The sequence below is a fragment of the Morone saxatilis genome, unplaced genomic scaffold, assembly GCF_004916995.1.
Source record: "Morone saxatilis isolate NCDOM2014 unplaced genomic scaffold, NCSU_SB_2.0 Contig21, whole genome shotgun sequence".
NCBI lineage: Eukaryota > Metazoa > Chordata > Actinopteri > Moronidae > Morone > Morone saxatilis.
In genome coordinates, this window is record NW_023339774.1 from 5424599 (window position 1) to 5436702 (window position 12104).

At 40.5% G+C, this 12104-nt stretch overlaps 1 protein-coding gene across 1 annotated transcript in view; it reads left to right on the top strand.

Moving 5' to 3' along the window:
• The window catches only part of igsf9a (immunoglobulin superfamily, member 9a), a 51796-nt gene that overhangs the window by 25631 nt on the left and 14061 nt on the right, over nucleotides 1-12104 (top strand). The window contains exons 8-15 of the mRNA XM_035668621.1: nucleotides 2744-2889; nucleotides 4239-4381; nucleotides 5876-6016; nucleotides 6419-6535; nucleotides 8044-8194; nucleotides 8464-8575; nucleotides 10152-10342; nucleotides 11551-11768. Of these exons, the coding sequence (XP_035524514.1) occupies nucleotides 2744-2889; nucleotides 4239-4381; nucleotides 5876-6016; nucleotides 6419-6535; nucleotides 8044-8194; nucleotides 8464-8575; nucleotides 10152-10342; nucleotides 11551-11768 (1219 nt within the window). The remainder of the gene's footprint in view (nucleotides 1-2743; nucleotides 2890-4238; nucleotides 4382-5875; nucleotides 6017-6418; nucleotides 6536-8043; nucleotides 8195-8463; nucleotides 8576-10151; nucleotides 10343-11550; nucleotides 11769-12104) is intronic.

Below are 12104 nucleotides of genomic sequence, written 5' to 3' on the forward strand. Positions count from 1 at the left end.
CATTTACCATTTACCATTTAATATCATATCATCAGTGGTGGACAAAATGTTCAGGTCCTTTACTAAAAGTAGTAATACCACACAGTGAGAATACTCCACTAACAGTAAAAGTCCTGCATTCAGTATGTAAAAGTACTAAAAGTAAAAGTACTAATTCGGGAGAAAAATGGTCCCTGTTAGTGTTTTCCTATTATTATACATGATGTTTGTGGATTAATATTACTGCTGTTTTATTATGTATGTTTATTCCTGTAGATGTTTAAGGTTATGCTCATTTTGACTCCTTTACACATTGTTGAGTAGTTTAAGCTACAGCAGTGCATCATATTCTATAAACCTCGATATGTATTGTCGCTGGCCTGTGAGAACCTTGTATCTCAAAAAAAGTAAATTTTTTTATGAGCTCAGATAAAGAAGCCCTGATCTCGGCTTTGTGACAATGCAGTTTCCAGCTAATCTAAATTGTATACTTAGCTTAAGAAGGGGGAGAATTATCTCAACTCATAAAGGAACACTTCCTCCTTCAGTTTATCAGAAAAAATCAAAATCACCAACTATGGAGATACATGGCTTTCACTAGACAGGAAGGGTATGAAAAAGTAACTAAAGCTGTCGGACACATGTAGTGAAGTAAAAAGTATAGAGTAGTTTATAATGGAAACACTCAAGTAGGGAATAAGTACTACTAATTTATACTTAAATATATATATATAGTACTACTAATTTATAATTATATATATATATATATATATATATATGTATAGTAACAAATAATCAGATGATTATTATCAAATTAATAATTACAAATTATTTGTGATGTGAAAGGGGTTACACAAGCTCACAGAGCATTATCACCCACCTCTGCTGCTCTGTAGCGCTATTTAGCCTACATTTAGTGTAGGGTTCAGACTCAGCGCTCTCGTACCCTGTTCGCAATGGTCACCACCTGCTCAACCTGAAACTGTAGACAAAGTTAGCTACTAGCTGATGAACAAAGTGGAACAGTGGAGGAGCCAGATATTTTTCTCAGAAGTAAGTGGAGACAAAACCAGAGATAAAAGGAGAATATTGTACTTTATTGTATTGTACATTCATCCGCTAGACAGACACACAACTTCAAATGAATGCTAATGTTGCTCCATGTCTGCTGGATGTGTAAGGCAATTGTTACCTGACACATTAGGCAGAATAACTTTACCCAGTAATGATATACCAGGCGTGTCTGTCAGCGTGTTTTTGACTTCCTATTCTCCCAAACAGCGATAAGATAAAGTAAAGCAGACTTAATGAAGACAGCGTTTAATAGTCTCTGCCAAAAAGACACATAAAATACAAAGCAGAAGGGGCGGAAAAAAAGCTTCAGTCATGTTACCTTAAAAAAGAAAGAAATGAAATTGGCCTGAAACTGTGAAGCACTGAATGAGCTTTTCTGTAAGAGAGGTTTCACAATAGCGTGTTCACTGGCAGGAAGTAGAACCGAGTGAGCCGGGAATGGCTCGTGATTGCCAGCACATCATCCACCAGACAATTGAACACTCTTAAAAAACGGTGGCTGGGATAGGGTCAGTTGAGCAGGTGGAGGGCTTAATTTGCATTACTTCTTCTCCTGAGCATTTCTCTATCACACATATCATTATTCATTTCAGTTACACTCAGGTTAATACTCAACCTGAGTTTGATGAGGGAAAAGTTTCAGAGAGGCTTTTTGGAGCTGATATATAATGCTGTTAACAGCTGAGTAGAGCACACGAGGATTATTCTGATTATCTGGGACTCATTTTGGGAAATAAGCTCTTTTGTAATTGCTTTGTTAAAAATAGTGAGATACTCTGAGAATGTCGAAAAAGACTTTCAGTTTGGTTTTTTAGGTTGAATATATCCTCAGTTCCATTGTGGATGTTTGGATTTAGTTTGAAGAAGTTTATGGCACATGTAGCGTTTATTATGAAAACTTAAATCATATAACTGATGAGGTGCAGGCAACATTCGTTTAGAGTTAGGTTTATGTGCAACTGATGAATAATCTCTCTCCTGAGTGAAATGTTTGGCTCTTTGGCTGCTGTGGTGCTGGGCAGGGAGGGTACACTGGGAGCTTGTTTCCTGAAACAAAGTACTGCTGGAAACACTGCGACAGAACAACACAGAAAATGTGCCGTAAAACCAAGTCATTGTGCTAAAAGAGCCTGAAAACCTCTGTAGAGCTGCTTAATTCTTTGTGGGTTTGTCACTACAAGCGACCCCTTTTCACTTAATTCATAATTATTCTAAAAATAGCGGTAAGTGGAGCTTAAATAAAGCAGTATGATGCAAGAGAGAAAAACAGAGTAGTGATGAGAAACATCCAGGTCTTTTACAGTTACATGGTAATTAGCCCAAATGTGTGACTGATTGGTTCTAGGAACACATATTGTCAGTGTGCATATGTAACCTGGTTGTAAGGAGTTGCAGCCTGGTAGAGTCCTCAGGTTTTCTCTCTGGTTTCCCTGTTAGTGTAGCAATGTATAAAATGAGTAGGCACTCCGCTTCCCACTCTAACTGAAATTACATGAAATTTCCTTAACCTCCATCTGCACACAGCGGTGAATAACTCATAGAAAAAAAATAATAAAAAAAAATCCCTCCTACACTGTTGATTCTCTGAGAGCCTGTTTGACTGGAAGAGCTGAATTACCTCTCGCTGTTATTCTGAAGTGGCGGGTTTGTTCTTTACATATTAAAGAACTCCCATGTGCTTTTTCCCAAGGTCTCTGAAGTCGCGAGTGAAGATCATGGTAGATGGAACTCTACTCGTCTCCAGGGTCATCCCAGAGGATTCTGGGAACTACACATGCATGCCGACCAATGGCCTGCTGACCCCGCCCACGGCCTCTGCCAACCTCACAGTGATGCGTAAGTTTCTGTGTGTAGTTTGTAGTTATGATCCTTTCTTTCCTTTTTTTCTGTTTCAATACATTATGGTTTAACTCTACCACTGAATACATTAAAAAAAAAGTTTATTTTAAATTTGCCTCATTAACACTGAATCATTTTATGTAAAGCACTGTATTATCTAATTACTTTATTAAAATATAAACCACAGAGAGGTTCCTGGATGGCCGATGGTCAAGCACAGAGAAGTCTGAGTAAAAAATTAGGACAAGGTGGACAAAGGATTTACTTGTGTGTTTCACTTCTGCCCACAATGTTGGGTGTGGTCATGGAGGTGCTCTGTTCCCTCTGTAACCACACCTACCAATGATGTCACAGTGTGCTGACACACCCTTGAGTGCACTTCTACATCACTGGAGCAAAGAGAAAAGTTAAACCACTGGAGGTCAGCAAAGACAAGACTTTCAGCTGTTAAGTTGCTCTTTAACTTGTTTTGATGTTATTGCCATCACAGCAAAAATACTGTAAGTAAATGCAGAGAGGACCATAAGGCAGAGAGCGTGCCATTAAGTGTACCATAAAGGAGTTGTCTATACCTCTTTCAGTGGGCATTTCCTCAAAGAGACAAGATGCTGGGTGAGAACCATCTAGAGCTTTCTGATAAAGCTGAACTTTTTTCTCTCTAACGCACTGGTTTCAGCTGTCAGGGTAACAAACTGTAAGAGAGAAAGTTAGCACACTTTCTACATCTGATGAGTGAAACTGAACAACAGCTTCCTTTGAAAATCCAATATTTTTCTTATTTTCTCATGAAACACTATTGATGAGCTGACTTTCAGTGTTCATTTTGTGTTTGTCAACTAATCATAATTGAAAATATAAGCCTGTTTATCTGTTAAATGTTTAACCACATCAGAAAACAGTAATAATGAAATGTAGTTATTGTTTATTGATAATCAGTCTATTAAAACGACACCGTAATTCATTTGGGAGTGACAGCAGCAGGTTCCAATTATGCGTTTTGAATCTCGCCTATTCCTTTCAAAGAAATGCACAGATTGGATTGTATTTGCTTGTAACTGGATTAAATCAGTAACTGTTAGAAATAAGCTTTCTTCTGAACATTTGTTTGTAGGCCTTTAAAACCCTGCCGACACATTCAGTCAGCTGTAAATACAAGGAGCAGCGCTTGTAGTAAAAACGTAGGCTCATAGAAAATTCATCACAACAAAACAATCTGCTCTCAGACTGGATCATGGCACAGTTTCTCTGCAGCATATGTGTTTTCCCACAGTACTGAAACAGTAAGGTGTATTTAAATTGTAGTATTTATTTCATATAAACAACTTCAATTTCTTTTCTCTGCTCAGACCCGGCCCAGGCTCTCCAAATGCCCCAGAAAACGTACCTTCCCACAGGTATGGACGGCATGGTCACCTGCCCAGCGGCGGCTCAGCCTCCACTGCTCCGTGTGGATTGGAAAAAAGATGGAGAGCCACTTGACCTGTCCTTGGTAATAAAATAATCATTTCCAGCTGGAAGTGTAATCACCCTAATACTGTCTGAACCGTGTGCCCAAACTCAAACTTTTGTCCCAGGCGTTCTCTGGTCAACACTACTCTATTCATTGACGTTGCAGGGACATGGCATCCATTGAATCCATTAATTTTCCTTTAGCAGAGAAATGTCAGACGGCTCTGCTGACTAAAGTGACAGCTGCCTGTTTTAACCGTCAGTCCGCTCTATTTGCCTATGAAACTGCAGAGCAGCAACAATTTTTCTTTTTTTAGACGCTCTATTTTTCATTTCATCAGTCATTTTAATGTGACAGTTCCTCTGTCCACTGATTGAAATTTCCTTTCAGGTTTTCAATTGAATAGTCATTCAACCAGGTACATCTTAATGGAAGGGGATGATGTGTTCAACCTTAAAAGCTTTTGAAGCAATCCCCAATGAACTCTTTACTGCCTCTCGCCCTCTCGCCCTCTTCTTTTTTTCTTCAGTTCCACCTCAGTCTCACTTCCTCTGAGGGATGGTTATAAGAACCTTTATAGATGAGTGGCAGGGGGTGTGACTTCCCACTAGTTTTACCAAAATCATTTTTTAACCTTTCAGATCCAGACCTTTTTTTCAAAATAACAACCCAAAGTGGCAGTTTTTAAAACCATTTTCTTTGTCTTGCGTGCCAAAGATCCACCCACTTCCTCCTCCTGCGCCTTTACATGCTGAGTTGACCCCACCCCCTTCAACACTTTGGTCTGAGCGATGGACATGCCGGTAGATGAGGTGCACCGCAGGAAATGTGATAGATTCCTGTAGTGCGGGTACACAGGCGTTGGAGTCAGGCTGTTATTCTGCCAATTATTCCAATTCCACTTGGGATGTCGCACAGTACAGTAATACTTTCTCACAGCCTAATTCTGGCGGGGATAATAGAGAAAATAAAAAGTGGGAACCTTCTGCACAGTCAAAGCGCAACACGGGCTTTCAGCTATGGCTTAATTGGGAAAAAAATGACTTCAAAATGTAACTGCTTTAAATGCCACTGCTTCAAGAAGCCATTCTAAAAGCTCAATTCTGTTGCCTGTGGTCGAATTCACCTAAGCAATGATCAAGGGGATATCCTTAAAGAAATTAGAAGAACAGAAAATCACTCTGTCTTTTACATGTTGTTTAGATATCATCTTGAAAAAGCAAAGAAAACATTAATAAATAATACACAATTTTAAAGAAGTTTGGAAATAATCTGCCCAGTGGGGACTTAAGTACTTAACCACTGCAGGACTGTGGCAGGCAGATATCAAAAAAGTATTTCTGTAAATCCATCAAACACTGCTGAGGAGCTCATACATGGCTTTGGAGTGGTTACAGATTTTCTTGCCTTTTAGCTCCTTAAGCTCTCTGCAAACTTCCATTCATGCTATGTATCATTTAAGACTGCATGTGATAGTTACTTTTCTTTTTAGCTGTCAGAGTGATGTGAGTGAGCATTGTGTATTTCTCCCAGTACCCAGGATGGACCTTGACCCCGGAGGGCTCTTTGTTCATGGCCACAGTGAATGACGATACTCCTGGTGTGTACATGTGTACCCCATACAACAGCTACGGCAGCATGGGTTCATCTGGGCCAACGGATGTAATTCTACAGGTTAGTGTGCGCTCTACTGTACATTAAGTCATTCTTGCACCATAAACCCAGGAAGCACAGAAACTACAGCTGAAGCTGTCATTCTAGTTCTGCTAAACTGTCTATCTACACCACTGTGTGTGTGTTTTAATTAGCCGCAACTGCATCTGCCACCGCGAATTAAAAACTTAACAGAAACGACATTTTATTGACCTTTTCACTCCGACGTGTGAGCCCTCTGGCATTAATAGAAGTCAACTCAGACTCGCTACAATGGCTTCACTATTGGGGAGTTAATTGTGTGGCTAATCCTTTTGTTATTAAGATAATCTTGTCCAAAGCGGCAGTAATCCAGTCTTAAAATCCATTGTTGGCATTGCCGCAATCTCCTTGATTTAGCTATATTGCTTTGGCAATTCACAGGACCCCCCATCATTCAGCGTCACTCCAGAGAAGCAGTACAAACAGGAAGCCGGTAGAACCCTGCTCATCCCTTGTCAAGGAAACAGAGACCCAACAATTAAAGTGACCTGGAGCAAGGTAAACAACCCAGTACAGGTCATTCAATAAGTAAGTAGTGCTGTTTTATTCATGGCACTGAGGTGTTTACAAGGATGTTCTTTTTTTCTTGTTTTATATTTCTTTTGAACTTAGCTCATGTTACAGCAGGCAAAAAAAAAAAAAACACTATATCACATCATTTGTATGTCAAAATCCCTCCCTTTTGTGATTTGGGGCGACGAGCTTACCAAGCAAATCAATCAAACCGACACTTGACTGTCAGCTAGTGGGTCGAAATAGCTAGCAGAGCAATATCATGCTGGAGGTGGTGTCAGTTGGCAAAAACTCTTTAGATCAGTGGTTCTCAAACTGTGGGGCGTAGAGCCACTGCCGGTGGGGGTGTGATGACCAGGGGAAAAAAATTGAGTGGAACTAAGTTCAATGAATATGATCCATATAGGGAAAATAAACAAACAACTAGTTTGTTAAAGTCAGATTTTTTAAATTAGTTTTGGTTCCCCTGTCATTGTTAATGAGTGCTAGAAATGGTGGAGCGGAGGGGTTTCTAAAGGGGGGGGCATGCCAGAGAAAGTTTGATAACTACTGGTTCAGATTTCCAAACCAATCATTCCAAACATGATTGAGATCTAATTTATTCATTTTAGTCATCCTCCTGCTCCTGATCTAATGACGTGGTTGAGGGAGGTGTGGATGGACACCAACAGTCCTCTATATCTCTACCATATTGTGGTGTATTCACTAAGCCAGCCAACTTTTGAAATCTGAATGATTTGATTAAATCCCTCTTGTAAGTCTATCCCATCCACATTCCATTTCACTCTGAAATACGGCACATTTACAGAAGTAAACGTCGCTCAAACTGCCTTTTCAGTGTAACTTGAAGGAGTAATGCTGAAAACTCTGTTAGTGCTGCCATATAGTGGCTGTAACTGGCTCTGTGCACAACCAGTGCTGTACAGCTCAATTTGATGATGAATGTGGTCAGAAGGGCAACCTTTCATCCCATTGAGATCAGTGCATCAATGCTTTTCCTCCACAGAGATTTAGTGGTCTTGAACTCTAAGAGTAAGTAAGGAAGCAACTTTAACAAACTCATCTCCTGAATTTAAGAAATGCATTCAAATCTAGACTCACAGATCAGTATCCGTTTATAATATAGCCAAATGATTGTGCATGCTGTGTAACTTGACAACTCTGATTTAGTGTAAAGGTACTCTTTAACTTCATTCATTATTTTCTTTCAAATCTATTCTGCTGGTGTGGAAAGCCACAGAAAAAGTGAGAGAAAAACATGACTGTACTAATACTGACTGCATATTAGAGCTGGACAATATGGCATAAAATCTACATACATTCAGTCAGTTTTACCTTGATAACTATGTGATGTAATAAAATTAGAATATAATAGAAGAGAAAAGAGATCCATTTAGATTACGTTTTTTGTGCTAATTTCTGCTGTGTATACTGCATATTTAGACATATTCAGAGTTTTCCCAATGTGTGAACAGTCTTTGTGTTCTTGGTAGGTTGACTTGGCTCGTCGCACATCTTACTCCATAGAACCCAACGGTTCTCTGCTACTGCAGCCTCTCACTAAAGACCACCAGGGGGTGTGGGAGTGCAGTGCCACCAACCGTGTAGCGTCGGTGAAAGCCAGCACACAAGTCTTTGTCCTGGGTGAGTGCAAACGGAAGGATTTCTATCTGCGAAAACCATAACAAAAGTCATTCTTTTCCTGTTACGTGAGCTGTCCACATTAAAAAAAAGTTTTTTTGGAACTGTCTTTATACCCGTGTAAACCACCAGCACAGGCCTGATGCCTGTGCCTCCAATCCGCCTCCAACGGATAAATGTGGCACATCTAGAGATGGCCTCTAAACTTTAGCAGCTTCAGGTAGAAGTGCTGGCCGTTGTCCATCAACTCCTCTCCATTCCCTCCATTACAGGAACCAGTCCCCATGCGGCTACCTCTCTGTCCGTCTCTCCAGGGGTGAAGCAGGCCAACATATCCTGGGAGGCAGGCTTTGATGGAGGATCAGCACAGACATTTTCAGTTTGGTGGGTGTAAAGCCTCCCACTTTCTTCTTGGGCTGTAACCATGGCAGCCATCGACAGCGCTGGTATTACTCTATTGATCTCTGGGATGAGGAATTCATTTATCTGTTATCACTTCTTGGCAGCTACAATAAAAAACGCAGCTGCAGAGCATAGCTTTAAAATGCTGTGGCCTTGCTAGCTACAATAGGAGGTTACTGACGAAAGAGAGCGTAATAGGTTTGTTTCCTGTGAATGAGCGTTTTAATGTTAGAAATCACAGATGAATATTTTGTGTGTTTTTGATATGGCTGTGATGTGATCAAAATACAGTGATGTACAGTACAGGATAATAGCAGAATAAAAACTGCAACAGTTTGAAATCTCCTTGAAGACATCATGTATCATGTATAATGTATGATTATTAAAAAGTAGGTTATTTTAATTCAATTAAAGTTTTTAAAAGATTCACTAATCAAATAGGAATCTATATTTAGATGGGGGTTTTTATGTCGGAGAGAATGCAAGTGATATACAGACAACTTCTTCTTATGCTCATCTTAATTACATTGTAACCTGGGAGTGCTACATCAGATGAAGCTGAGATGAGTTATCTTAATCCTTGACAGGGAACTGGGTCATCACTGCAGCAAGGAGCAGCATATAAATAAATATAAATTACATCAAAACTATAAAAATAGATTGGTATAAACAACATCCTAATGTCTCAGCTACTCCTTGCTCTGGCAGCCTGACATGTTATGACCATATAGTGAACACACTCTATTGTGAGAAAAACAAAAGATCAATGGTAGGATATAATGTGAATGTTTTCCAGTTGACATTTCAACTGCAATCTTCTTTTTTTGTGTGTCATGAAGGCAGAAAATTCAGGTAGGTCTTGCTATCACTTCCACCGAATGAAATTATAATGATCATGCAGTTATTTGTCAGCTGTCGAAGCTCTCTCGGCAAATATTCACACTGTATGCTTGTAAAAACCAGGTACTGCAGAGGAGGAAAAGCACAGAAAAATCTCATGCATTGCTCTTAGAAAGCAAACTAATCCCTGCCTTATGCACCAAAATGACATACAGTATCTAGTGTGAATGGACACTACACTTAAGTGTGTGAAAGAAAAAGACCTCATGATTATCCAAACCACATTAATGCGAGTGGTGTTCTGCCCTTTCTTATTTTCTCATAAAAGAACATTTCTGTTAAGTCAAAGCTATCATCTTCAAAAACAAAAAAAGGGCAGTATTTTCAGACTGACATTAATCATTTTCAAAAGTTCGGCCCATTTTAAATGGGTGAATAGTTTTTTTTTTTTTAGCCCCGGGTCAAGTAATTTGCTCTGTATAAAATAAGCGTAGGAACCAGTAGGAACATGAAAATCACCATAATTGGAGTTGCAAGCTCTCTGTGCAATTGGAGGGATACATCAGCGCTGTCGCTGCTACAAAATCCGGAGCGGATGATGAGTATGAATGATTAATGAAACCTACTTTTCTGTCATGTTTCATAAAACCAGACTCCCAGAATTCTCCGCTGCTCTTTTGTTCTGACTTCTTTTCTCTCCGTCTTGCTCCCTCTGCAGGGTGAAGAAGATTTCAGCGGGTGATAATGAAGGGAAGCAAGACTGGTTCTCTGTGCCCGTGCCCCCCTCGTCTGGCTTCAGCCTGCAGGTGACAGGCCTGTCCCCTGCCACCGACTACCAGTTCAGCATCCTGTCTCACAATAAAATGGGCACCGGACCCTTCAGCGAGATTGCCACTGCCCGGACATTGGGTCAGTGCCATTCCCCAGTTTCCTCCAAATTAGCTGGTTCCATTTTGGATCCAGATGCAGATTTTTACTCACTGAGCTTTAAATCTAATAACTCCTATGAAATGTTGTATTTATATTCATTCTTTTTGTTTGCAGCGAACAACACGTAAAACTTTCAGCTAGCTAGTTGAAATGGCAAACTCTGCCAGCAGCACATTATATCAATTTTAATTAAAGTTAATTCCCTGCGTCACATGTCCAAAGGCCAAAAGGAAACTTGGCTACTGCGTGGCTGATATGCTAGCTACGACCTGGTGTCTGCACTCAGCCTTAAGAAAGAAACTCCACTCTTTAAAGGTATTTTAGTGATATGACGGATATCTGCAGTCTTCCTGGAATTATCAAATGTTCGCCGGGGGGTGAATGCAACATTTAACTCCCATGTTTTCACTGGGCGTTCTTAGCTGGATGTACAGTACATCATGGTATGTTTAGTCGTCTGCTCTAGCCTATGGCAGACCAGGGCAGTGGATGCCGCAGTCTGTGGAAATGTTGTGAGTTAAATGTTGACTTTACCCTTGGAAACATTTTATCTTTCCTGGCAGAGAGTAAGACATCCTTGAGACATCTAAGAGATCACAAAAATACCTTTGAAGGTTCAACCTGCTGCTGGATAAGAGGTCTAGAATAAAAGATTATTTTTCCCAAGGGTTTGTGTTTGTGGAACAGAGCGATGAACCTTCTCTGGTGAAAAAATCTAGCTGTCAGTTAAGTCGGTACTAAAAATCTCCCAATTAGATGCAATCAATCATCATCAATATTGCAAGCGTATCGTATATCAAGGCTTACTTGTGTGTGAATTGGGATCGCCAGCATTTGGAGAAAGTAGCTTGTGAATAATAGGTGTGTTGGGGGGCTACACCTGTCGTTTCAATGTAACAGTGGGGATGTTTAAATGTCTTGCTACTATTATTGTGTCCAAAACTGTCACAGTATTACACACAGTATTATGACAGTTTGACTCAAATATTAGTGAATATGCCTCAAACAGTATATTGCAGTTTATTTGGGAATACAAAGAACTAACATCAGCCCCAACCCTACTCCCCTCACACTCTCAAGGTTGAACATCTGTGGCGGTAGCAATTTCCTGCCCTGTAATTTAATTTTTCCACCAGAACGTATCTGGCTCATCGACTGAAGGTCTTTCTTCCCTCCCTCTGAATCAGATCCTCCACTGAGGAGAAGTAAACTGAAGCCCCCGGTGTCGCTGTCGGCTAATCAGGGCTCAGCAGGTGTTGTTCTGCAATGGTCTGTTCCTGAAGCTCAGCACCCTCCCATCACAGGCTTCGTCCTCCAATCCCGCACCGAGCAAGGGGAGTGGTTTAATTTGGAGGAGGACATCAGTGCCAACAGTAGCGAGATAGTCGTTCCGGGTCTGCACAAGGTAACAAGCCAGTCGCGCTGCTCCCTTTGAGACTAATCAGTCCACGCTGCTTGTTGAATGCCTTAGAGATTTTTATCTAGGCTACACTTCCATGCAGTACACTACATGGCAGCCATCACTTTTCTGTCATCTTTCAATCTGTGTGCCCTGTCTTTGCTCCCCTTATGCCTGTTTTCATCCCTCTTTTTCTCTCTTATATAGGCCTACACAAATTCAAATGAACGTCATTAGCATTGCAGGCACAGTCCCGTGTTGACAAAGTGTGGTTTCATCCTCTGTCCTCCCCACTGTGTGTGTGTGTGTGTGTGTGTGTTGTGTGTGTTGTGTGTGTTGTGT